This window comes from Melospiza melodia, chromosome 25 (assembly GCF_035770615.1).
Source record: "Melospiza melodia melodia isolate bMelMel2 chromosome 25, bMelMel2.pri, whole genome shotgun sequence".
Taxonomy (NCBI): Eukaryota; Metazoa; Chordata; class Aves; order Passeriformes; family Passerellidae; genus Melospiza; species Melospiza melodia.
The window spans coordinates 11,204,798-11,231,396 of record NC_086218.1 but is presented as its reverse complement, the minus strand read 5'-3'; the positions used below and the strand labels follow the sequence as shown (position 1 = coordinate 11,231,396).

The window sequence follows — 26,599 nt, the reverse complement described above, 5'->3', positions numbered from 1 at the left end:
GATCCAAAACCCAGGCTTGGGGTGAAGAAAATCCTTTATTTGAGCCCAAACCACTTTTTCTACTGGGTGCAAGGGGCTCGCACAAGCTTGGAGCAAATAAAATCCTTTATTTGGGCCTAAACCACATTTTCTGATGGGTGCAAGGGGGTGAAACGAGTTTGGGTTAAATAAAATCCGTAATTTGAGCCAAAACCCGGGTTGGTGGCGAGGGACAGGTCCTGCCAGGCTGGTGGCAAGGGACAGGTCCTGCCAGGCTGGTGGCACCTCTGGTGGCACCGTGGTTGGCCCACAGGGAGCCTCTGTCTGCTCTCGGGTTGGGTTTCACAAGGACAACGATCATTTAGGGCTCCCTGGAAGGTGTGGCTGCAATTGGGGAGACACAGGAAATGTGTCACATGGGGGGCAAAGGGGAGCCCCAAATCTTCCGGGGGTGTGGGGACTCCTGGGTCCCAGCCCCGGCGACAGGAGGACGATTCCTGCTGTGTGAGGCGCTCCTGGATGGGTCTGGAATGTTCTGGAGGCCACCAAAGATCCCTCTGGGAAAGGTTCCCATGGTGCTGGAGACACCAAACACCTCCCAGTTCTTCTTTGGAGACACCAAGCACCTCCAAATCTTCATCTAGAAGTCCTGGAGACACCAAACACCTCCAAATCTTCATCTGGAGACACCAAAAACCTCCCAAATTCTTCTTTGGAGACACCAAACACCTCCAAATTCTTCATCTGGAGACACCAAACACCTCCCAAATTCTTCTTTGGAGACACCAAACACCTCCAAATCTTCATCTAGGGGTGCTGGAGACACCAAACACCTCCCAGTTCTTTATCTAGAAGTCCTGGAGACACCAAACACCTCAAAATTCTTCTTTGGAGACACCAAACACCTCCCAGTCCTCAATTTGGAGGTCCTGGAGACACCAAACACCTCCAAATTCTTCACCTGGAGGTGCTGGAGACACCAAACACCCCCAAATTCTTCATCTAGAGGTCCTGGAGACCCCAAAAAACCTCCCAATTCTCCACCTGGGGGTGCAGGACCAGGGGAACCCCAAGCTCCCATGGGCTGGGGACACCTCTGGGCCGGGCCGGGGTGGCTCCTGCCCGCTCGGGGCACCCGAACACGCCCTGGATGCCTCGTAAAGAGCAGGGCCTGGACGTGGTTGTGACATGGGCAGGAGATGTGATGAGAGGCTGATTCAGGGCTGAGCTGTTCGCCCCGGGGGCTCGGGGAGCCGTTCCCACCCTGCCGAGATGTTGCATCACCACCATCACCACCACCGCCACCACCAGAACAGGTTTTCTCCCTCCCCACCGCGATTAGCACCAGGCCAGGGCTGAGCTGACGCGATTTTTCCGGCACGGGGAGGAATTCCAGGGGCGATGGGAGCAGGTGGATCCTCCGTGCCGGGATAAAAATCAGCTCCTGCTTTGCATCCCCAGGTGCGCCCAGCGCCCGGGATCTGATCTCGGCATCGCATCTGGCTCCGTGAAGCACCAGGGCTGCAATTAGCAGCGTTAATTAATTGATGGAAGGGGATTTGCGAGCTCAGGTCCCGGATGGGGAGAGGCTCAGCCAGGCCAGGGAGGTCTGAGCGCTGGACAGGGCTCCAAAATCCCAGAAAATGTGATTTGGGCTCAAATTAAAGACCTTATTCACCCCAAACCTGGGTTTTGGATCAAATTAAGGATTTTATTCACCCCAAACCTATGTGAGCTTTTTGCTCCCACCAGATCATCTGATTTGGGCTCAAATTAAGGATTTTATTCAGCCCAAACTTGGGGTTTGGCTCAAATAAAGGATTGTATTTGCTCGAAATCCATGCTGGCTCCTTGCACCCACCAGAATGAGTGGTTTTGGCTCAAATAAAGGATTTTATTCACCCCAAACTTGGCTTTGGGCTCAAATTAAAGGATTTTATTCACCCCAAACCTGGGGTTAGTCTCAAATTAAGGATTTTATTCGCTCCAAACTTGTGTGAGCCCCTTGCATCCATCAGAAAATGTGATTTTGGCTCAAATTAAATATTTAATTTGCCCCTAACCTCTGTCACCCTCTTGCACCCACCAGAAAATCTGATTTTGGCTCAAATTAAGGATTTTATTTGCCCCAAACCTGGATTTTGGATAAAATTGAGGCTTTTATTTGCCCCAAACCCATGCTGCCCGACCTTTGCAGCACTTTGGGTTTGGTTTTCTGCCTCTCCACGCCCTGTCCTTTTTCAGATGCTCATTTTGAGGGTCCCCAAAGCCTTTTCGGGGTGCCCGCAGCCTCCTGCAGGGTGCGGATGGCAAACCAGGTGCTCCAGCCGTGTCCTCACCCTCTGTGGAATTTTCCTCTTTCCCAATTCCCTGTAACTACGCCCAAATCCCACCTTTTCCAAGCCTCGAAGGCCTTTCGGAGGTTGCCAAGCTCAGGATTTTTGGGGTTTTTTTCAGGATTTTTGGGGTCTCCCCTCCAGCCCAGGAGCTGAATCCCCAAAGCACAGCCCCGGCTCTGCCCGTGGGGTCCCCACAATGCGGGGCACCCGGGAACTGGGGGTGTGTGACACCCCTGGGATGTCCACGGGGGTCTCACGCACACCTGCAGCACCCCTGGACCCCCAGAGCATCCTCGGCATCTCCACAGTATCCTCTGCACCCCCAAAACATCCCTGAACCCCCAGAGCATCCTCGGCATCGCCACAGTATCCTCTGCACCCCCAAAACATCCCTGGCACCCCCGTGCAGCATCCCCCTCATCCTCACAGCACCCCCTGCACCCCCAAAACATCCCTGGCACCCCCAGAGCATCCCCTGCACCCCCAAATCATCCCCTGCAGGCCCAGAGCATCCTCAGCACCCCCAGAGCATCCCCTGCGGCCCTGCAGCATCCTCGGTACCCCCAAAGCACCCCCTGAACCCCTGCAGCATCCCCGACATCCCCCCCAGCACCGCCATCCTCTGCCCACCCCAAATCCACGACCCCAACCCCCAATCCTGCACCCCCGACCACCCCCTCTGCCCCCCACAAACACGATCCCCCCCATTCTCCTTTGTTTGGGATTTTTTGGGTTTTTTCCATTTTTTTCCTTTATTAATTTATACAAAAACGCTCGCGAGCGGCCCCGCCCGACCCCAGCCCGAACCCCTGGAGGTGTGGGGGGCACCGAGAGGGCAAAAGCCCCAAAATCACCCCGAAAAAAACCCCAAAAGAACCCCCCAGAAACAGGGGGGGAACCGCAGGGAAAGCTCCGGGGCCACCCGCACCCAGCCACGGGCACGGCGGAACTTTGGGTGCCCCTGGAGGTGCCCATGGAGGTGCCAAGGGGTGATGGGGTACAGAGATGGGGGGGCGAACCCCAAAATCCGGAGGGGACCGAGGGGAAGGAGCAGAGTCCTGATGGCTCGGGAGCCCCAACCGGAGGGTCCCGGGGACCGGGAATGGGGGAGCAAACCCCAAAATCTCGGGGGAATCGGGAGGAAGGAGCCGAATCCTGATGGCTCCAGAGCTCCGGGACCGGGGGGAACCGAACCCGGAGGGTCCCGAGAGAGCGAGGTGGGACAAACCCGGGGGTGGAGATGCCCTGGAGGTGCCATGGTGGGGAACGAACCCCAAAATCCCGGGGAGACGGAGGAGAAGGAGCCGAGACCCGATGGCTCCGGAGCTCCGGGACCGGGGGAACCGAACCTGGAGGGTCCCGAGGGAACAGAACCCGGAGGGTCCCAGGGATCAGGGCTGGGGGATCGAGCCCCAAAATCCCGGGGGGATCAGGAGGAAGGAGCCGAGTCCCGATGGCTCCGGAGCTCCGGGACCGGGGGGAACCGAACCCGGAGGGTCTCGGGGACCGAGGCTGGGGGGATCGAGCCCCAAAATCCCGGGGGAATCAGGGGGAAGGAGCCGAGTCCCGATGGCTCCGGAGCTCCGGGACCAGGGGGAACCGAACCCGGAGGGTCCCGGGGACAGAGATGGGACAAACCCGGGGGTGGAGGCGCCTATGGGCACGGAGCTGAGGGAACGAACCCCAAAATCACGGGAGGATCAAGGGGAAGGAGCCGAGTACCGATCGCTCCCGAGCTCCGGGACCGGGGAAACCGAACCCGGAGGGTCCCGAGGATCGGGGCTGGGGGGGTCGAGCCCCAAAATCCCGGGGGGATCAGGGGGAAGGAGCCGAGTCCCGATCGCTCCCGAGCTCCGGGACCGGGGAGACCGAACCCGGAGGGTCCCGAGGATCGGGGCTGGGGGGATCGAGCCCCAAAATCCCGGGGGGATCAGGGGGAAGGAGCCGAGTCCCGATCACTCCGGAGCTCCGGGACCGGGGGGAACCGAACTCACAGGGTCCCGGGGGATGGAGGCAGAGCACCCAGGACCCCCCGGTACCCCCACAGCGGGCAGAGCTGGGGGCTGGCAGGAGGCCTGAGGAGGGCAGGGGTGGAAGGGCAGGGGGGACCCGCCGAGGTCGCTCTGTCCCCCCCGAGCTCGGCGGCCTCAGGAGCTCCGGGAGCGGCACCTCGGGGCCCTCCCCGTCCCCGCCATCGCCCTCTACTTCCTCCGGCAGCCCTTGGCCGCGTCGCCCATCATGTCCCAGTACTCCCCGAACTCCAGCTTGGCCTCGTTGGGGTCTCCCATGCACTCGATCTTCTCCTCCAGGGGTCCCACGCACTGTGGAGAGAACATGGGGGTGATGGTGATGGGGGGGTCCCACCGAGACAATATTGGGGTGATGGGGATGGGGGGGTCCCCCCGAGACAATATTGGGGTGATGGGGGGGGGGGTCCCACAGAGACAACATCGGGATCCAGGACCCCATCGGGACATCCTGGGGGGGTCCAGGACCTTATTAGGACATCCTGGGGAGGGTCCCACCTCATCCAGGACCCCACTGGGGGGATCCCACCCCCATCCAGGACCCCATCAGGGGCTCCCACCTCCATCCAGGACTCCATTGGGACATTCTGGGGAGGTCCCCAGCTCATCCAGGACCCCATCGGGACATCCTGGGGGGCTCCAGAACCCCATTGGGACATCCTGGGGGGGTCCCACTCCCATCCAGGGCCCCATTATGGGGGTCCTATCTCATCCAGGACCCCATTGGGGGGTCCCCCTTCATCCAGGACCGCATCAGGGGCTCCCACCTCCATCCAGGACCCCATGGGGACATCCTGGGGGGCTCCAGAACCCCATTGGGACACCCTGGGGGGATTCCCACCTCACCCAGAACCCCATTGGGGGGGCGTCCCACCTCATCCAGGACCCATTGGGGGGTCCCACCTCCATCCAGGACCCCATGGGGACATCCTGGGGGGGTCCCACCTCACCCAGGACCACTCCCATCTCCTCCTGGTCACTCCCCTGACCTTGCCCAGGTGCGGCAGCTTCTGCACCAGCAGCTCCTGCATCTCGTTGGGGGTCAGGTACTCCTTCTGGCCCTTCACGGCGTAGCAGTGGAACTGGCTGATCACGGTCTCGATGGCGCGCTCCACGTCCGTCAGCTCCTGGCAGTCCTGGGAGGGGGCACACGGGGTGAGAAAAGGGGGGACAGGTCCCCAAGGGGGTGGGACAGGTCCCCAGGGGGGTGGGACAGGTCCCCAGGGGGGTGGGACAGGTCCCCAGAGGGAGTGACACAGCTCCAGGATGGGTCACACAGGTCCTCGGGTGGGTGGGACAGATCTCAGAGTGGTGGCACAGCTCCATGGAGGGGTGGGACAGGTCCCCACAGGGGTGGCACTGTCCCCAGAGGAGTGGCACAGATCCATGGAGGGGTCACACAGGTCCCCAGAGGGGTGGCACAGCTCCCGGAAGGGGTGACACGTCAGGAGGGGGACACAGGACAAGCCCCGAGCGGGTGGAACACTCCCCCCCGATCAAACATTTAACCCCTTCACAACCACAGCATAAAAAAAATCTTAGCACCAGGCCCGTCTGTGCAGATGCGAGACACCTCCCCATCCACCTGTGCCACCTCCCCATCCAGCTGTGACCCCCTCATCCACCTGTGCCACCTCCCCATCCAGCTACCACCCTATCCAGCTGTGCCCCCTCGCAGCCCCCACACAGCTGTGATGCCCCCAGATGTTTCTCGCCCCCATCCAGCTGTCGCGGCCCCTCCAGCCGCCACCTCCCGTCCCCCCGAGCCGTCCCCGCCCAGGCTCCGCCACCGCGGCGTCTCTCGCCACCCCCGGCGCGGGCCCGGCCCGTCCCGACTGGTTCTTCCTCTCCCTCCGTGACTCAGAGCCCGCCCGGAGCTCCCCGGCCACCCCCAGACCCCGGTACCGGCGGGGCAGGGGGCACAGAATAACCGGACCCCCGTCCCCGGTCTATCCCGGTCAGTCGTGGTCAGTCGTGGTCACTCTCGGTCTCTCCCAGACTCTCCTGGTCAATCCCGGTCATTCCCGATCAACCCCGGTCAATCTCGGTCCCGCCCGGTCTCTCCTGATCAATCCTGGTCAGTCCCGGTCATTCCCGATCAATCTCGGTCCCGCCCGGTCTCTCCCGGTCTTTCCTGGTCAGTCCCGGTCATTCCCGATCAACCCCGGTTGTTCTCGGTCTCTCCCTGTCAATCCCGGTCTCTCCCGGTCTCTCCCGGTCTCCCCCCATCATTCCCGGTCACTCCCGGTCAATCCCCGTCAATGTCGGTCAATGCCGGTCAATCTCGGTCATTCCCGGTCTTTCCCTTTCTCTCCCGCGGCTCCGTTTTAGTGAAACGCCGCTGATTCACCCCAAATCTGCGGCTTCCCCGTGAAACCACAGCCGGTGATGCCCAAAGCCTCAGCCCGGTGCGCCCAAATCCTCCACCGGTGCCAGGGGTGGGGTGGGCACCACCCGGTTGGGGTGAGCACCTTCCCGGTGGGCACCACCCGGTTGCAAACCGAGCAGAAGAACGGGAGCTTCTCTACCACCGGGGCATACACGGAGACGCTCCCGGAGTCAATCCCGGAGCCTCCCAAAGCCCCGAGCAGCCCCCGGTTCCTGCGCCATGGCCGGGGGTCACCCCCGGTGTCACCCCCGGTATCACCCCCGTATCGCCCCCGGTGTCCCCCCGGACCTTTCTCTTCTTGCGGCAGTTGCACTGGCCCATCCTCGGGGGTCCCTCCTGGGGTCTCTCGGGCTCTCGGGGGTCTCTCCTGTGCCGGGGATCCGGGGGGAGCTGGCGGGGAAAGGAATCCAAGCTCAGCTCTGGGTTTGGGGTGAGCCCCCCTATTCCAGCTCCAGGACTCCTCCTCCTCCTCCTCCTCCTCCTCCTCACGGCGGAACGAGCCCCGGGATGCAGCTCCGGAGCTGCCGGGACACGTCCCCGGAGTCCTCGCAAGTCGCGGCAGAGCCGAGCGTGGGAGCGGAGGGGCCCGAGGCTCAAAAACCCGAAAACCCCCTGGGTCCCATCCCAGAGCGCACAAACCCAAAAACCCCCTCGGTCCCATCCCAGAGCGCACAAACCCACTCTGATCCCATCCCAGAGATCACAAACCCACTCTGATCCCATCCCAGAGATCACAAACCCCCTCTGATCCCATCCCAAGGCACACAAACCCGCTCTGATCCCATCCCAAGGCACACAAACCCGCTCTGATCCCATCCCAGAGATCACAAACCCGCTCTGATCCCATCCCAGAGATCACAACCCCGCTCTGATCCCATCCCAGAGATCACAAACCCACTCTGATCCCATCCCAAGGCACACAAACCCGCTCTGATCCCATCCCAGAGATCACAAACCCGCTCTGATCCCATCCCAGAGATCACAACCCCGCTCTGATCCCATCCCAGAGATCACAAACCCCCTCTGATCCCATCCCAAGGCACACAAACCCCCTCTGATCCCATCCCAGAGATCACAAACCCCCTCTGATCCCATCCCAAGGCACACAAACCCCCTCTGATCCCATCCCAGAGATCACAACCCCGCTCTGATCCCATCCCAGAGATCACAAACCCACTCTGATCCCATCCCAAGGCACACAAACCCGCTCTGATCCCATCCCAGAGATCACAAACCCGCTCTGATCCCATCCCAGAGATCACAACCCCGCTCTGATCCCATCCCAGAGATCACAAACCCCCTCTGATCCCATCCCAAGGCACACAACCCCCCTCTGATCCCATCCCAGGGCACACAACCCCCCTCTGATCCCATCCCAGGGCACACAACCCCCCTCTGATCCCATCCCAGGGCACACAGACCCCCTCGCCCCATCCCATCCCACTCACCTGCAGCTCGGGCTGGCCCGGGTGTGCCCGGGCTGCGGCGGGCCGGGGTTTTATACCGGGCCGGGTGTGAGTGGGAGCTCCGTGGTGCAAGGCAGTGATTTAGGAGCGCCTGGCCCGGCGCCAGCGTTGGGGCCGGGAAACGCCTCCTTCCCTCCTTCCCGGCCACACCGGCGGCTCCTCATCTTCCTCATCCCGTGTGGGAACGGCACCGAGAGCCCGCACCGGGATCTCAGCAGCGCCGGGATTCGGGGCGATGAATATTCTCAATATTCTGAATATTCGGGGTATTCCCCAAGCCGGGATGTGCCCCCTGTGCCACCCAGACCCTGCAGAGGAGCTGGTGGCCACCGTGACCGGTGTGGCATCGCTGTCGGGGATCTCCCGAGCCCCACCCCGGCCACAGCCCCCCACGCACCCCCCAGCGTGGCAGGAAGGTGTTTGTGGGGCGCCCCAAAAAGCCAAATCGGCGCCAGGGTGATTTGGGAACAGCCCCATCCACCGTGACCCCAACCCCACCACGAGATGGGGGCTCCAACCTGGAGCCCAGCAAGAACAGCAGCGATGCTCAGGCTCGGGGAAAACCTTTTTGTTTTATTTTTTAGAGGCCTCTCTGTCACTTCTTGGCCGCCTTGTCCCTGCGCACGGCCTTGGCCAGCTCCCCCACGAGCCGCCAGAACTCCCCGAACCGCAGCTCCTCGTCGTTGTTCACGTCCAGCTCGCTCATCTTCTCCTCCAGCGAGGGCACGTCCTGCCGGGGTGGGGGGAACGCGGGAGGGGCGGCTTGGAGACCCCCAGAAAGCGGGATGGGAATGGGGGGAGCGGGGGCTGGCAGAGCCGGGGGGAGCGGGACAGAACTGCGGTTCTGGGGGACACCGGGACAGGGGGACACTGGGGGCACCGGGAGCAGCCCCACGGTTCGGGGGCACCCTCAGGAGACCGGTTCAGGGGGACCTCCGAGGGACCAGCCCCGAGGGGACCCCTGGATGATCAGGGGCAGCCCCACGGTTCTGGGGGACCCTCGGGGGACTGGTTCAGGGGGACCCCCAAGAGATCGGGAGCAGCCCCGAGGGGACCCCCAGAGCATCGGGAGCAGTCTCGTGGTTCGGGGGGACCCACGGGGCACCAGTTCTGGGGGACCCCTGGACGATCGGGAGCAGCCCCACAGTTCTGGGGGAACCCCGGGGCACCGGGAGCAGCCCCTCAGTTCTGGGGGACCCTCGGGAGCAGCCCCTCGGTTCTGGGGGACCCTCGGGAGTAGCCCCATGGTTCAGGGGGACCCCCGGGGCACCGGTTCTGGGGAACCCCAGGATGATCAGGAGCAGCCCCACGAATCAGGGGGACCCTCAATGGGGAACAGGAAAGGCCCACGGTTCAGGGGGACCCCCGGGACACCGGTTCAGGGGGACCCCCAGAACACCGGGAGCATCCCCGCGGTTCAGGGGGACACCAGAACACCCCACAGTTTAGGGGGACACTCAGGGCACAGGTTCAGGGGCACCCCTGGATGATCAGGAGCGGCCCCACGGTTCAGGGGTACATCGGGAGCATCCCCACGGTTCTGGGGGACACCGGGGGGCCCCCACAGTTTAGGGGGACCCCTGGGGGACCCCCCCGGTGCTGCCGCCGCCCCCCTCACCTTCATCATGTTGGGCAGCTGGAGCCGCACGAGCTCCTTGAACTCGCCGGTGCTCAGCGTCCCCTTCCTGCCCTCCTTGGCGGCGAAGGTGACAAACACGGTGACGATGCGCTCGATGGCCGCCTCCAGCTCCGTCAGCTCGGTCGGTTCGGTCCCTTCGGTCCGCTCGGTCCCTTCGGGCGGCTCGGCCATGGCACGGACACGGGGCTGCGGGGACAGGAGCCCAGAAAGGGTCGGGGGATGTCCCAGGTGGGATTTTCGCCCCCCTCCCCAACCCTACGAGGGTTTGTGCAGGACCCCGCTGGTGACGCGGGGACATCGGGGAAGCGAGGCCGCGCTCACCCCTCGCTGCCGCCGTTTCCAGGGGTTTTGGGCACTTTTGGGGCGTTTTCAGGCGTTTTTATAGCCGCGCTGCAGGAGGGGACAGCGCAGCCTTTGTGTGTCCCCCCCTCGCTCGGTGTCGCGCCGGTGTTGGGTTTCCTGATGCGGCCGGACGGACGCGGAGTCACCGCCCGTCCGTCGGTCCGTCCGTCCGTCCCTCCGTGCTCTGCTCCCTCCCAGCCCGGGCACCGGACCAAGCTCGGCCTGAAGCGGCCGCGGCCTCGGTGGCGCCGCTCGGGAGCTCCGGTGGGGACAGGAGGGGACCGGGGACATCACCGGGGCCGTGCACGGAAACGTTCCCAAAATCGGGATGGTTTTGGGTGGAAAAGACGCCCGAGATTATTAAATCCAAACTTTGAGCCCCATTTTGGGGGTGCAGGACCGGTGTCACCCCCAGGTCATTCCCTGCAGGGTTGGGGACAAGGAGGTGACCCAGAGCTGCCGTGACATCCCGGTGACCGGGGCTGGGGCATCGCTGGGATGGTGCACAGAAATATTCCCAAAATCGGGATGGTTTTGGGTGGAAAAATGATTAAATCCAAACTTTGAGCCCCATTCTGGGGGTGCAGGGCAGGTGTCACCCCCAGGTCCTTTCCTGCACTTTGGGGACAAGGAGGTGACCCCAGAGTAGTGGTGACATCCCAGTGACCGGGGCTGGGACATCACCGGGACCGTGCCCAGAACCAGGATGGTTTTGGTGGAAAAATGATTAAATCCAAACTTTGAGCCCCATTCCTAGGCCGGTGTCACCCTCAGGTCATTCCCCGCAGGGTTGGGGACAGGGAGGTGACCCCAGAGCCGCGGTGACATCCCTGTCACATCCCTGTCACATCCCGGCTGGGCCCGCGCAGAGTGAGAGTTGTGACTCAGCTTCCCACTGACATCATCCCTATTAATAGTGGGCTCTGTAAAAAATTAATTAATCCCAATTAATTAGGGGGTTGGGACGGCCCTCCCCTTTAATCAGTGGGTATTTATAACATGGCACATCTGGCACTCCCCGTTCCCACGGGGACCCCAAATTGTGCCCCACACCTCGAGGGGACACTCAAGACTGTCCCCAATGTCCCCAGCCCCACTCGGGGGTGTGACAAACAGGGGAACACTCAGGAATTGGGGGTCCCAAAGCCCCCAGGGGTGTTTTGGGGGCTCAGAGCAGGTGGGTGCCCAGTACAATGTCACAATTGTCCATCTCAGGACTGTCCCAATGTCCCCAAGGCAGCTGCAGCCCCCCAGGACAAAAAGCAGGAATTTGGGGTCCCAAAACCCAGGGATGTTTTGGGGACCGAGGACAGGGGTGTCCCTGGTACAATGTCCCAATTGTCAGCCTCAGGACTGTCCCCAATGTCCCCAACCAGCTGCAGCCCCCCCAGGACAACACGCAGGAATTTGGGGTCCCCAAAGTCCCAGCAGTGTTTTAGGGCCGAGGACAGGGGTGTCCCCAGTACAATGTCACAATTGTCCATCTCAGGACTGTCCCCAATGTCCCCAACCTGGGTGACAGCCCCAACCTCACCCAGGGGTGTGAGTAAAAGTGAAGATGCAGCCCCCAGGGGAACAAGCAGGAATTCGGGGTCTCCAAAGCCCCAGGGATGTTTTGGGGGTTTAGCAAGAGGTGTCCCCAGACAGATGTCACTGTCACCGCGTTGTGCTGAGCCCTGGGACACTGATGGGGACAGGGAGGCTCCCACGGGCCCTGTCCCCACCCCACAGGTGTCACTCCAGCTCACAGGGCAGGAATTGGTTTCCTGCAGCCCCATCCGGCCCCGGCAGGACGGGAGGGGACACGGGAGGGGACACAGGACGGGGATGGGACGGTCCCCGAGCCCCACGTCAGGACACCGGGGTGGCCTCTTGGGAAAGGGCAGGTGAGTCAGGGACGGGAGCGGGGACAGGTTTGGGGTGAATCCGTCAGGGACAGGTTTGGGGTGAATCAGTCGGGGACAGGTTTGGGGTGAATCAGCGGCCCCGGAGCCAGGCGGGCCCGTGACTCCTGAGCCTGGAATTTGGGGTGAGCAAGGGGCAGGTGTCCCCACGGAGGGAAGGGGAGGGGACACCCAGGTGACATCCAGGGGTTTTTGTCACACTGCGATTCCCATCGGGGCTGTCCCCGTGGGTAGGAAGGGTGAGATGGACTTGGGGACACCAGTGGGGACAGAGGGGAGCATGGAGGGGCTGGGACTGGGATCGTGGAGGGGCTGGGGACATGGAGGGACTGGGGCCATATAGGGACAGGGATGGGGCCATGGAGGGACAGGGACCATATAGGGACAGGGATGGGGGCCATAAAGGGACAGGGACCATGTAGGGACAGGGATGGGAGCCATATAGGGATGGGGCCATACAGGGACAGGGCCATATAGGGACTTGGGCCATATAGGGACAGGGCCTATAGGGACAGGGCCATACAGGGACAGGGCCATATGAGGACACAGACCATATAGACATTTGGGCCATATAGGGACAGGGACAGGGCCATGTAGGGACAGGGACTGTGGAGGGACTTGGGCCATATAGGGACAAGGAACATATAGAGACTTGGGCCATATAGGGACAGGGACCATATAGGGACAGGGATGGGACCATATAGGACTTGGCCATATAGAGACTTGGGCCATATAGAGACTTGGGCCATATAGGGACAAGGAACATGTAAGGACTTGACCCATATAGGGACAGGGACAGGACCATATAGGGCCATATAGGGACTCGGGCCATATTGAGATTTGGGCCATATATGGGTACAGGGCCATATAGGGACAGGGACCATATAGAGACATGGGCCATTTAGGGACAGGGACAGGGCCATTATAGGGCCTTGGGCCATATAGGGGCAGGGACAGGACTCAGGCCATACAGGGACAGGGACTGTGTAGGAACTTGGCCCATATAGGGACAGGGACAAGGCCACATAGGGACTCAGCCCATATAGGACCACAGGACCCTGTGTGACAGAGTGACCACAAGCAGGGGGTCAGTGTCCACTTCCACATCTTCATCCTGGGCTTCTCCACACTCTGCCTGGGCTGGAGACCCCAAATTGGGGATGTCACCATGGCCACCACAGTGACCAGTCTGGGGAGCCCAACTGGGGATGTCACCACGGCCACCTCGGCCACCATGGCCACCACAGTGACCAGCCTGGCAATGACCCCTGCATGGGCTGGAGACCCCAACCAGGGATGTCACCATGGCCACCACGGTGTCCAGCCTGCCCACGTCCCCTGCTGTCCCCACCAGCTCTCTCTGCAGGTGACACTGATGCCACAGAGCCACCACGGGCGGTGTCCCCAACCCGGCCACCTCAGCTCCTCCCTTCCCAAAGCCCGGGGAGGATGGAAAAGCCTCTTGCAGGCGGTGGGATGTGGAGACAAGATCCGGCCCAGCCCCGGCACTGGTTTAAACTGGAGCAACTGGTTTGGCTGGGTCCAAGTGGAGCAGGGGCTGGGACAGGTTCCAAGCTGTGTGTAACGCTCCTGGCATGTCCCTCGCTGCTCCTGATTTGGGAAGAGATCCTGGGAATCTGCCTTGCAGGGTCCAGGACCCCCTGGGACCCCCAAGAATCCCCAGGACCCCCCAGATTTGGGGTTCAACATCAATCCCCCTGTCCCAAAGGATTTGGGGGGCTGGAACCTGGTCTGAGCTCTGTCTAAAGCTCCTGGCGTGTCCCTCTCTGCTCCTGATTTGGGAAGAGATTCTGGGAATCTGCTCTGGACCCCCAGGAGCCCCCAGGACCCCCAAAAGTTGGGGTCCTGCTGTCCCAAAGGATTTGGGGTGCTGGAACCTGTTCCAAGCTGTGTGTAAAGCTCCTGGCATGTCCCTTGTTGCTCCTGCTTTGGGAACAGCTCCTGGAAATTTGCCAGCCCTGAAGAGTCCAGGACCCCCCAGGACCCCCCAGGACCCCCCAGGAGCCCCCAGATTTGGGGTTCACCCCCGTTGCCGCTGTCCCAAAGGGTCTGTGGCGCTGGCAGTGCCCCTCACACGCTCCACCCGTGCCTGCTCTGTCCCCTCTGTGCCCGCCTGGCACGGGCTGGGCCCGGGGTTATTTTTGGCCAATGCCCGTCCCTGTCACGAGCCCGGTGACATTCCCGGGATCCTGATCCGCTCTGGGGACGGGGACACGGAGAATGAGTGACACGGGACCCCTCCGGTACCCCCAAATTCGGAATTTTGGGATCTGGCCCCTCACGGTGCCCCCCCAAACTCGGAATTTTGGGATCCAGCCCCTCCCAGTGTCCCCCAATCTCGGAATTTTAAGATCCGACCCCTCCTGGAGCCCCCCAAACTCGGAATTTTGAGGGACAGGACACAGGGATGGCAGGGACAGGAAATGAGGGAGCTGCAGGATGTTAATTAAATTAACCCCTAATTAGGGCTCGGCACCACCCGGCGCTGCTGGAAATGGTGCTGCTGTTGGGGGGGGTCCCAAATCCTGGGGGGGTCACGGAGAGGGGGTGAGGGATTTGGGGGGGGAGGAATTTGGGGGATCAGGAATTTGGGGGATCAGGAATTTGGGGGCTGAAAATTTGGGGGGATCAGGAATTTGGGGGATTGGGAACTTGGGGGATTAGGAATTTGGGGGATGAAGCATTTGGGGGTTGAGGATTTGGGGGATGAGGGATTTGAAAGATTAGGACTTTGGGGGATTAGGAATTTGGGGGATGAAGAATTTGGGGAATCAGGAATTTGGGGGCTGGAAATTTTGGGGGATCAGGAATTTGAGGGATGATGGATTTGGGGGATCAGGAATTTGCAGGCTGAGGAATTTGGGGGCTGAAGCATTTGGGGGATTAGGAATTTAGGGGCTGAGGAACATGGGGGCTGAGGAACTTGGGACATTAGGAATTTAGGAGATGAGGAATTCAGGGGATTAAAAATTTGGGGGATCGGGAATTCAGGGGATCAGGAATGTGGGGGATCAGCAATCTGGGGGATCAGTAATTCGGGCACTGAGGAATTTAGGGGACCAGCAATCTGGGAATCAGCAATTCAGGGCACTGAGGAATCCGGTGCCGCTCTCCCCGGGGCCGCCGGAGCCGCGGGGGCTGCGGGGCTCCAGCCCGCTCGGCCCCGGGGCCGTAACGGGATCCCGGCCATTATCAGCATCCCCGGGGCCAGCTCGGCTCCGGTTTCCTCGGCCGAGCCGTTGCTGCAGCAACGCCGGGCCGGGCCTTGTGGGGCCTTTTGAGGGCGGACAAGAGCCCTTTGAGAGCTCCGAGTCACCCGATAGCCCCCGGCGCTCCCCCCGGGCCGCGCCGGCTCCCGGGGACACCGGATCCGCGATGGGCACCGGGAGCGACCCCGGGGATGCGGCCCCGGTGCCGGCGCTGACGGACGGGGGATGCCCTCGGTGCCACCGCAGTGCCACCGCGGTGCCACCCCGAGGTCACCTCCCCAGTGAGGGACCCCCGCGTCCATCCCAATCCCCACGATGTCCCCAGTTTTTACACATTTGGGGGTGACAAGGGGCGCTGGAGGGTGGCGCGGGGACCCCTCCCGAGCGATGCTGCGCCCCCGCGGGTCTGGGGGCGCTGCCCGCGGGTTGTGCCCCCCATGCCCGGCCCCTGCGGGGCTGGCTCGCCGTGCCAGCCCGGCTGCCCAGCCCCGGTATCGGATCCTCCCGGAGGGAGGGGGATTGGAGCTTATTTAACGTGCCCGGCCCGGCCGGGAGGGAGCACTCGGAGCGCGGGGAGCTCAGGTGAGCGCAGGTGACTCTGGTGCCACCCCGGATCGGCCCTCAGGAACCCCTGGATCCCCCCAAACCCCCTGGGATCTCCTCAGAACCCCCTGGATCCCCCCAGAAACCCCAGCCCAGCCCCTGAGATCCCCCCAGATCCCCTTGGGATCCCCTCAGAACTCCCTGGATCCCCTCAGAACCCTCTGGGATCCCCCAAACCCCCCCAGTCCTGCCCCTGAGATCCCCTCAGAACCCCCTGCCCAGCCCCTGGGATCCCCCAGGACCACCCAGTCCTGCCTCTGGGTCCCCCCAAAACCCCCTGGGATCCCCCAGACCCCCCAGTCCTGCTCCTGAGATACCCCCAGACCCCAGATCAGGAATTTAGGAAATGAGGAATTTGGGGGATGAGGAATTTGGGGGAAATTAGGATATGAGGAATTTGGGGGATCAGGAATCTGAGGGGATCAGGAATTTAGAAGATGAGGAATTTGGGGGATCAGGAATTTGGGGGATTAGGAATTTGGGGGATTAGGAAATGGGGAGATCGGGAACTTGGAGGATCAGGAATTTGGGGGATCAGAATTTGGAGGATCAGGAATTTGAGGGCTGAGGAATTTGGGGGATCAGGAATTGGGGGGATGTGGAATTTGGGAGATCAGAAATTTGAGGGATCAGGAATCTGGAGATTAGGAATTCGGGGGCTGAGGAATTTGGGGGCTGAGGAATTCGGGGGATCAAGAATTTAGGAGATGAGGAATTCGGGGGCTGAGGAACTGGGGGGGATCAGGAATTTAGGGTATCAGTAAATTAGGGGCTGAGGAATTTGGGGGCTGAGGAATTTGGGGGATCAGAAACTTGGAAGATCAAGTACTTGGGGCATGAGGAATTGGGGGGCTGGGGAATTGGGGGGCTGTGACCAGGGGGTGTCACCCACACAGGGGGGCTGGCAGGTGACGTGCTGGGGGTCCCACAGCCGCAGCCATGGCGTCGCAGCTGGAAGGGGCCATGGAGACCCTGATCAATGTCTTCCACCACTACTCGGGCAAGGAAGGGGACAAGTACAAGCTGAGCAAGAAGGAGCTCAAGGAGCTGCTGCAGAGCGAGCTGGGATGTTTCCTGGAGGTAACTGGGACCAGTCTGGCCACTGGGAGGGCTCCTTTTCCCCCATTTTCCCCCCGTTTCCCAGCCCCACGGCTCACCCTGTGTCACGCCCAGACCCAGAAGGACGCGGGGGCCGTGGAGAAGATCATGCAGGACCTGGATGAGAACGGCGATGGAGAGGTGGATTTCCAGGAGTTCGTGGTCCTGGTGGCCACCCTGACCGTGGCCTGCAACACTTTCTTCTGGGAGAACGCCTGACCCTCCCCTCTCCTGCCGCAGATCCCAAAATCCAGAGCGCCCCCAGAGCCCCCAGCTCAGCCCCTCTGCACCCCGGAATCCCCAGGGGATCCTGATGGGATCCAGCTGCACAATAAAGGCACCAACCCAACCCGAGGGGTGTTTGAGCTCCTTCCTTTGTTCCTGCTCGGGATTCCTGCCCTGGATCCACCCTGTGAGTGCTCCCGGGGGATATCCCACTGTGGGGTCATGGGGAAATCCACCCTGGGTCACCCCAAGGGCTTGGAAAGGGCTGGATCCATCCCTGGGATTCATCCTGGGATCCACCCTCAGATTCACCCCGGGGTCATGGGGAAATCCACCCTGGGTCACCCCCAAGGGCCTGGAGACAGTCCTGGATCCACCCTGGGATCCACCCTGGAATTCCATGATTCCACCTCACGATCCACCCCAGGATCCACCTCAGAATCCCCCCTAGGATCTACCCTGGGATCCCCCTTGGGATCCACCCTGGGATCCACTCTGGGGTCATGGAGAAATCCACCCTGGGTCACCCCAAGGGTTTGGAGACCGCCTTGGGATCCACCTTGGGATCCACCCTCGAATTCATCCCGGGGTCATGGGGAAATCTACTCTGGGTCACTCCAAGGGCCTGGAGACAGCCCTGGGATCCACCCTGGGATCTCCCTTGGGACCCACCCTGGGATCCACCCTCAGATTCACCCCAGGATCCATCCCGAGATTCCACCCTGGGATCAACTCTGGGGTCCCAGGGAAATCCAATCTGGGTCACCCCAAGGGTTTGGAGACAGCCCTGGATCCACTCTAGGATCCATCCTGGGATCCACCCCAAGATCCACCCTGGGATCCCTTCTGGAATCCACCCCAGGATCCACCCCGGGATTCCCCACCGTGACCCCCCCCAGGGCAGGGTGACCCCGCCGGGCTGTGGCACACCGGGATCACCGGGATTTGGGAACGGGGGAGGACGGGACAGGCCGGGACTCGCCACGGGCGGCTCCGGAGGCACCCGCGGGGCCGGAGGAACCGGTTGGGATCTCCCGGGAATGGGATGGGACAGGATGGGACGGGACTGTGGCCAAGGGCTCCAACAGGGCCGCCAGCGCCATCGCCCGCCCGCCATCCCGGTTCGGGATCAAGATATAAAAATAGTAATATAATTACAGTAATAAAAATTCAAACAATTTGGATTTAGGACAATACGAGACAATAAAAACTCAAGAAAATACAGATGGTCCAAGTTCCTTTTCTGGGCAAAATAAACCCAAAACAGGCCCCACATTAACAGAGGATTAACCCTTAAAAGCAACAGCCTGTTGAATATTCACATGTCTCATACATAATGCATAAATTCCATTCAAATACAGGATTCTCTCTGGGCAGTGTTAGCTTCTTCCTCATAACCCTAACAGCGTCCTCCTGCCCAAGTGAGACAGGAAAAAGTTCATTTCTCCTGATAATGGAGCAATAAATTCTTTTTCTCTGAAAGATTCAGGTGTCCTGTGGCTGCTATCTCACTGTGAGTCCTTTCTTTAAAAAAAGAATCTTACACAGCACAGTTTCTATTTTAACATTATGTTCTAACCTAAAACTGTATTTAACACACTACTTAAGAGAATTAATACAGCATCACTTTCTGACATAACACATATAATATTCAATTCTATATTTGCCAAAAGCCAATCATAAAATACGCATTTTTCACAGCATGGTTCCATGACGGTTCCATGCCAATTCCATGACAATTCCATGACGGTTCCATGACGGTTTCATGACAATTCCATGGCAATTCCTCGACAATTCCATGACGATTCCCTGATGATTCCATGACGATTCCATGACGGTTTCATGACGACACCGCTCCCTATGACGTCACCAGAACTCCACCCCGAATTCCCGCCAGACCGTTCCCGCCTCCCCCTCCGCCCCGCCTCTTTCCCCGCCCCCTCCACGGCTCCACCAATCACTGCCCATCAAGGGCGGGGCTCGCGCTGCAGGGGGCGTGGCCGGGAGCGCGGCCGCCATTTCGGCGGGGGCGGGAGCGGGGCGGGCGCCATTTTGTCGCGGGCAGCTGAGGGAGAAGCGGCGGCGGCGGCGGGAGCGGGCGGAGCTCAGCGCCAGCCCCGGCCCCGCGCCGGCCCCACACCGGCCCCGCAATCACCCGCTCGCCCGCCGGAGCCACCGGAGACCTGGCGACCGTGTGCTTCGGTGAGTGAGCGCAGAGCCGGAGTGGGGGGGGGTGGTTCCTGAGGGCCCGGGGGGTCCCCTCACGATCCCCTCACGGTCCCTTCATGATCCCTCTCATGATCCCCTCACGATCCCCCTCCTGGTCCCCTCACGATCCCCCTCCTGGTCCCCTCACGATCCCCCTCATGGTCCCCTCACGATCCCCCTCATGGTCCCCTCATGGCCCCCTCAGGGTCGGGGCTTTTCCCCTTTATCGGGTTCCAGAGCCGGGCCTGAGGGGGCCTAGCTGATTATTTTTCCCCTCAGGAAGAAAAACGCTTTAAAAACCACTTTAAATTAAAAAAGCTGCTGTGTATTAAAATCAAATGATTAAAATAATTTAAAACAGCAATAAGGCTTTCTGTTGTCGCAATTTCCAGGTGTAAATCCTCTCAATAAAGCGGTTTTTTGAGGGTATTATAGAGTGAGCGCATCCCGGTCGTCATCCACCCGTTAAATTTGCTGCTAATTATAAATTAAATTAATAAATCGATCTGCAGAGCTCGGAGATTGGAACCCAGCGTGTTTCTGTAGCATCCAGCACTGGGGGGGATTTAAATCCCTGGCCTGAGGGGATTTAATCCTCGGTGTTTTAAAGGATACGATGATGCTTTTGTAGCATCACCTTGGATTTTTATTCCCAATTTTATTCCCTGTGCCCTTAAAATTGGGGTTTGCACCTTGGTCATGCTAAGAATATGGGAAATGGGGAGGTGTCACTGTGCTAAAGGCATTTGGGTGCTATTTATTTACAGCTGGATTTTTGTGTTATTACTCAAAAAACTGATAAGATATTCGCTGTAAAAAGATAAATATTTACTTACGGTAAATTAAAATAACTCCCATATTTATTAAACCTGGTAGAGGCTTAGAAAACATTAAAAATACACAAATATAATAGTTATAACTTGTCTCACTCTTAGTCTTCTCCACACAGAACAGAGGTTTTTTTAACGTTTGATTATGTAAATATGTAAGAATTGTATTAATTTGATGTCTTGGGTTCTGGTTTGCATCGTTGCTCTGAAGATGCCATTTGGTTTCCATCTTGCTGCTGGATTTTTATATTATTCCTCCTAATATTGCTGAAGCATTCACTGTAAAAATATCAATTTTTGGTAAGGGAGAAATCAGGGTTTATTTAAACAAGATTTGTTAAAACTAAGAGAGGAGTAAAAAACATTCAAAATCACAGAATCAGAACTGAAAAATAGAGGGATAAAAATCACTGAAAATAGATGAATATATTACACATAACCTGCGGTAATCTTGATTTCCTTCACTCTTGGAGGCAGAACAGAGGGGATTTTTGGTACTTAGAGTTATAAATGTGTGCTGAATGTCTAAATTTTTATTTTTGCAGATTCTCTGAAGATGGCTGCACAGTCAGCACCGAAGGTCGTGCTAAAGAGCACCACCAAGATGTCTCTGAACGAGCGGTGAGGAAGCCAACGGCACCTTCAGCTCCTAAGAAATCATATATATATTTTTTATTTTTTATTTTTTTTTTACTTAATTCTCACTATCCAAAAAAAAAAAATCCAAAAAACCCGCCGTGGTTTTTCCGCCCTCTTTTAACCTCATCCAGCGAGCGGGTGGTGCCTTCCACACCCGCCTTACCCAAGGTTAAAAGGGCCAAAAAACAAAATTCCGGAGGGGATTTCTCCGTGCTTTTAGTTGTCGTAAATCCGGTGGGATGCGTTGTAAGAGCAGAGACCAACCTCACACCCTCCCTGTCTCTCCCACATGTTTTGACATTGGTATTTTGGCCCTGCTGCCGCGCCCGAGGGTCCCGCCCGCCCGGGTGGGCTCTGTAAGAGGCCGGCGGCGGCCTCGGAACCGGCCCGAAGGCCCTTCTGGGCCTTGTAAGAGGCACCAGCTTTGGCTTCACCTCCATCTCTCGCTGTCCTCGAGCTCTCCCCGCGGCTCATCCCGCTGGGCTTGTCCACGTCTGGCTCCTCCCTGATCACTGACGGGTGTCTGTCTGTCCTGCCGAGCGCTGCGGGGTGAAACACGCTGGGATGGGGCAGCACCTGAGGTCAGGGACACCCTGCTGGCTCCTTCCCTCCCTGTCAGCCCAGACTCCTTGTTTATAAGGGGTAGATCTCATTTCTAGGCAGTAAATTTCATTTCTAGGAGGTGGATTTCATTTTTAGGGGGTGAGTTCCATTTTTAGGAGGTGAATTTCCTTTTTATGGGATGGATTTCATTTTTAGGAGGTAAATTTCATCTTTAGGGGGTGAATTTCATTTTTAGGAGGTGGATTTTGTTTTCAGGGGGTGGATTTTGTTTTTAGGAGGTGAATTTTCTTTTTAAGGGGTGGATTTCATTTTTAGAGAGTGAATTTCATTTTTAGGAGGTGGATTTCATTTTTAGGGGGTAAATTTCATTTCTAGGAGGTGGATTTCATTTTTAGGCAGTAAATTTCCTTTTTAGGGGTGAATTTCATTTTTATGGAGTGGATTTCATTTTTGGGGGGTTAAATTTCATTTTTAGGGAGTGAATTCCCTTTTTAAGGGGTGAATTTCCTTTTTAGGGCATGAATTTCATTTTTAGGAGGTAAATTTCCTTTTTGTGGGGTGGATTTAATTTTTAGCTGGTAGATTTCCTTTTTATGGGGTGAATTTCATTATTGGGGGTTAAATTTCCATTTTTAGGGGGTAAATTTCCATTTCAGTAGTGGATTTCATTTTTAGGGATTAAATTTCATTTTTATGGGATGGATTTTGCTCACCAGCTCCCAGGAAGCTGCTGGAGCTCAGAATCTTTATTTACCACCTCTCTTCAATGGAGGAATTAAATTTCTCATACATTCCCAAGTGGCCTCATTTCAGTAGAGCAGTTGTGTAGAATTCAGGAGATTCTGGGTGGTGGAATTTTGTACAATCATGGTTGGAAAAAGCTTTAACATGATCCCATCCAACCTTATGCTGGTGTCTTCCCAACCTCCCTCCTAGCCTGGAATTTTGACACTTTTCCCAGATTTTGGGGGGCTTCATTTTGCTTTTTCTGTCCTGTTTCTCCCCTCTCTGTCACGACCATCCCCGCTTTTTGCTGATCGTCACCCCTTCTACCATCTCTCACCTCCAGCTTTCTCATTCCCACTGAAAACTTCCAAAACCTCATTCCTGCCTCTCCAGCGAGGGATCCATAATCCCATAAAGTGCCACTCTTTGCATTAAAATGTTGATGGGAGCTGGAGCCCCACTCGAGCACCGTGAAATGGCGATAATTGTTTATTTAAGCTTTAATTAAACCCCGTTTTATTCGACCTTGAAGCTTCACTAACATGCTGAAGAACAAACAGCCGATGCCGGTGAATATCCGGGCCACCATGCAGCAGCAGCAGCTGGCCAGCGCTCGAAACAGACGTTTGGCCCAGCAGATGGAGAACAGGCCGTCTGTGCAGGCTGCTCTGAAGCTCAAACAGGTGAGGGGAAAGCAGATTTGAGCCTTGCAGGATGTGGAAAAAACAGCTCCGGAAAGAGAAAATGGCCAGAGAAGGGAAGGGGATGGAGGGTGAGTGTGGGGAGCTCAGGGGGGATCTGGTTCTCCGTAAATCCCAGACAGGAGGGTGGGATGGGACACGTGAGGAGGAGTTGTCTGGGAAGGGTGGTCAGGGGTTGCCCAGGGAATTTTGGAGTGAAGGTGTCCAGGGAAAGCCTGGATGTGGCATCTGGGCTGGGCACAAGGTGGGGGTTGCACTCAGTGGTCTGGGAGGTCTTTTCCAGCCAGGAAACTTTTGGAATTCTGTAAAAAATGTATGTTGGAAAGTGTTCAGAGGATGGAGGAGGATCTGGAGGAATGGCTGAGGGTGTGTCCAGGAGACTCAGGGGTCTGCAGCTCCAGTCTCTGTTCCCTGGGACAGGGACAGGATCCTGGGAATGGCTGGAGCTGTGCCAGGGAACGTTTAGGATGGATTTTAGGGAAAGGTTTTCCTCCACAGTGCCCAGGCTTCTCAGGAAATGTGATGAAACTGCCAGGGGAGGTTTAGGATGGATTTTAGGGCCCCCAGAGGGTGCTGGGCACACCCAGGCTCCCCAGGGAATGGGGAATGGGATGAAGCTGTGCCAGGGGAGGTTTAGGATGGATTTTAGGGCCCTCTGAGGGTGCTGGGCACTGCCCGGCCTCCCCTAGCAATGGGCCCATTCCCAATGCTGCCAGAGCTCCAGGAGATGCTCCCATGGATGCCCAGGCTGAGGTTTTGGGGTGTCTGCAGGGACAGGAGTTGACCTGGATGATCCTCATGGATCCCTCCCAACTCAGATCATTTCATAATCCTAAAAACTAAATACTTGGGAGGGACTGGCACAAAATTTCCACTTTTTCCCTCAGATGAGTGACAGTTGTCACTCCCTGGTTATCAGTGGGGTTGTCCCTCAGATCAGCGACAGTTTTCATTCCCTGGTTGTTAGTGGGGATTGTTCCTCAGATCAGTGACACGTTGGTTGTCATTCCCTGGTTGTCGTTGTCACTCCCTGTTTCTCAGTGGGGTGTCCCTCAGATCAGTGACACGTTGGTTGTCATTCCCTGGTTGTCAGTGGGTTTCTCCCTCAGATCAGTGACACGTTGGTTGTCATTCCCTGGTTGTCGTTGTCACTCCCTGGTTGTCAGTGGGTTTGTCCCTCAGATCAGTGACACATTTTCACTCCCTGTTTCTCGGTGGGGCTGTTGGGTGCTGCCTGTTGATGTCTCCTCTCTATTTTTCCAGACCAAAGGCTCATCCCGGCCTCCGGGAGCTGCTTCACCTCACAGTCCCATGGCAACAACATCCCCTAAAACCCCTCCCTCCCTCCCTCTTCACCCTTCCTGTGGTGGAGCCCTGCGGTGTCCCCGCTCCCAGATGGCTGCATGACTCCTGTCCCCCCCAAATCTTCTCTTCCAGAAGAGCTTGAAGCAACGCCTCGGCAAGAGCAACATCCAGGCGCGGCTGGGCCGGCCGGCGGGGACGCTGGCCCGGGGAGCCCTGGGCCAACGGGGGCTGGCCCTGGGCCAGCGGGGGCTGCCCCGGGGAGCCCTGCGGGGCCGCGGGGCCCGGGCCATCATCCGAGGAGGGGTGGCGCTCCGAGGTCAGTGCCCTGCCGTGTCCCGTCCCCTCACGGGCCGTTCCCGTGGGTGAAATTGGGTTTATTGGTGGTGCTGATAGTGCCTTGGTTGGGCTGAACCAAATGGGGGTAACTGTGGGGTTTGTTTGACCCCAGAGACACTTCTGGGTATCTGGATCGCCCCAGGGACAATTTTGCCCTAGACACATTCGGCTAACTGGATGTGTGGTGTTTTCACCCAAAGACACTTTTGGCTGGCTGGATCACCCCAAAAACGCTTTTTGGCCAGCTGGATGTTGCAGTTGGGTGCATGGAGACAACTCCAGACATTTCGGGGCTCTGGTGCCTCTGGTGTTCCTCCCATGGAAGGTTCTTTAGGTTTCCCTCTGATGGAGAAGTTTTAAGGTGATGGTGAAGGAAAGGAGTCAGTTCTGATGGAGGGTTTTAATGCAGAGTTTTATTCTGAATCTACAACAGCTCCAACAGAACTCCCTGACCGTGTGGTTGCTGGGGGAGAGGAGGAGGGGTGGGGTACAGGAGGGGAGGTTTCAAGGGACAAAGGACACCTCGATGTCCCAATGTCCCTCCTGGAATTCCAGGACTGACCGACAGCACTCAGCAGGGCTCAGGATGGGGAAAGGAGGGATGACTGACACACCCGGGAGGGAATTATCAGGGAGGATGAGATTTCCCATGAAACCCCACCTCAACACCCATTTTTCTGCTTTTCCCACCCAAGGTCAAGGCCTGCTGCGCGGCGGCAGAGGGATTGCCCCCAGGATGGGTCTGCGCAGAGGCGGCATCAGGGGCCGCGGGGGCCCGGGCAGAGGCGGCCTGGGCCGGGGCGCCATGGGCCGGGGCGGCATCGGCGGCAGAGGTCAGTGCCCACAATGGCAGGGGTTCATCCAGGGTTAATCCGGGGTTAATCCAGATCCAGCTGGGATCCTGCTATGAGGCTGGAGGCCTGCAGCACCAAGAGTTTCCCAGCCTGGAATTCAAAGCTTTTATCCGACACGTGGTGGTTTTATCAGCAGGGTGGGATGGGAAAGCCAAGAGGCAGATGTTGGTGTTAGGCTGGGATTAGGAATTCTTAGGAAGCTCCTGACTTGAGTGGTGAGAAGGAGCTGGGAGTGTAGCCATGAGTCAAATAGCTCTCTGGGAATCACCAAGGGGCTGAAAGGGGGGGGGAAATCTGGGATTCAGACAGTGATAAAGTGGGAAATCATGGGATAGAGACAGTGATGGGATTGAGGCAGTGAGGGGTGGGAAATCCCAGGATGCGGACAACGATGGAGTGGGAAATCCTGGGATGGAGGCAGTGACCAGGTGGGGGTGAGAAATCCCAAAATGGATGAAGTTAGGGGTGGGAAATCCTGGGATGGAGAGATGTGAAATCCCATGAATGAGGGGGTGTGAAATACCATGAATGAGGAATGTGAAATCTCATGAATGAGGGGTGTGAAGTCTCAGGATGGAGGGGTGGGAAATCCCATCCTGGGATGGAGGCAGTGAGGGGTGGGAAATGTGGGAAATCCCAGGATGTAGGGGTGGGAAATGCCGGGATGGACGAAATGAGGGGTGGGAAATGCTGGGATGGAGGGATGCAGGCTGTGATGGAGTAGGAAATCCCAGGACACGTCCCGTTCCCACCCGCAGGGCGCGGCATGGCGGGGCGCGGCCGGGGCGGCTTCGGCGGGCGCGGCAGAGGCCGGGGCCGCGGGAGAGGCTCGGCACGGCCCGCCCTCACCAAGGAGCAGCTGGACAACCAGCTGGACGCCTACATGTCCAAGACCAAGGGACACCTGGACGCCGAGCTGGACGCGTACATGGCACAGACGGACCCCGAGGCCGCCGACTGAGGCGCCGGGATCAACCCCAAGGGGAAATCAGACTTAGTGTGTTCTTGGATGTTTTGATACTCTCTGTTATATTAAACTTTTTTTGGATTGTTCTTTTCCCTGGGGTCTTTTTTGGTGGTTTTGCACTGGGGATGGGGTGGATGTGCACAGTCTGGTGGTGGCAGCACCAGGGGTGCACCTGTGGGTGTGGAGCTCCATGGATGGGTTTTGGGATGAGTTGTTGGGTTTTGGGAC

General features: G+C 58.4%; 4 protein-coding genes across 4 annotated transcripts; 2 read left to right on the top strand and 2 right to left on the bottom strand.

Moving 5' to 3' along the window:
* Nucleotides 1-3,407: 3,407 nt before the first annotated feature.
* LOC134429203 (protein S100-A14-like) lies at nt 3,408-7,064 on the bottom strand. Its single transcript, XM_063176321.1, has 3 exons — nt 7,023-7,064; nt 5,335-5,481; nt 3,408-4,639 (listed from the first exon to the last, which is right to left on the bottom strand). Exons 1-3 carry the CDS (start codon nt 7,053-7,055, stop codon nt 4,520-4,522), a joined length of 300 nt encoding a protein of 99 aa, XP_063032391.1. The 5' UTR covers nt 7,056-7,064; the 3' UTR covers nt 3,408-4,519.
* A 1,689-nt stretch (nt 7,065-8,753) lies between these two features.
* S100A13 (S100 calcium binding protein A13) lies at nt 8,754-10,010 on the bottom strand. The gene is made up of 2 exons (XM_063176195.1): nt 9,819-10,010; nt 8,754-8,930 (listed from the first exon to the last, which is right to left on the bottom strand). Exons 1-2 carry the CDS (start codon nt 10,008-10,010, stop codon nt 8,796-8,798), a joined length of 327 nt encoding a protein of 108 aa, XP_063032265.1. The 3' UTR covers nt 8,754-8,795.
* A 5,868-nt stretch (nt 10,011-15,878) lies between these two features.
* On the top strand, nt 15,879-17,368 carry LOC134429170 (protein S100-A1-like). The gene is made up of 3 exons (XM_063176274.1): nt 15,879-15,897; nt 16,850-16,998; nt 17,092-17,368. Exons 2-3 carry the CDS (start codon nt 16,858-16,860, stop codon nt 17,233-17,235), a joined length of 285 nt encoding a protein of 94 aa, XP_063032344.1. The 5' UTR covers nt 15,879-15,897; nt 16,850-16,857; the 3' UTR covers nt 17,236-17,368.
* Nucleotides 17,369-19,327: 1,959 nt separating this feature from the next.
* Nucleotides 19,328-26,461, top strand: CHTOP (chromatin target of PRMT1). The gene is made up of 6 exons (XM_063176268.1): nt 19,328-19,443; nt 20,825-20,900; nt 22,741-22,891; nt 24,347-24,530; nt 25,246-25,383; nt 26,163-26,461. Exons 2-6 carry the CDS (start codon nt 20,836-20,838, stop codon nt 26,363-26,365), a joined length of 741 nt encoding a protein of 246 aa, XP_063032338.1. The 5' UTR covers nt 19,328-19,443; nt 20,825-20,835; the 3' UTR covers nt 26,366-26,461.
* The last annotated feature ends 138 nt before the right edge of the window (nt 26,462-26,599 follow it).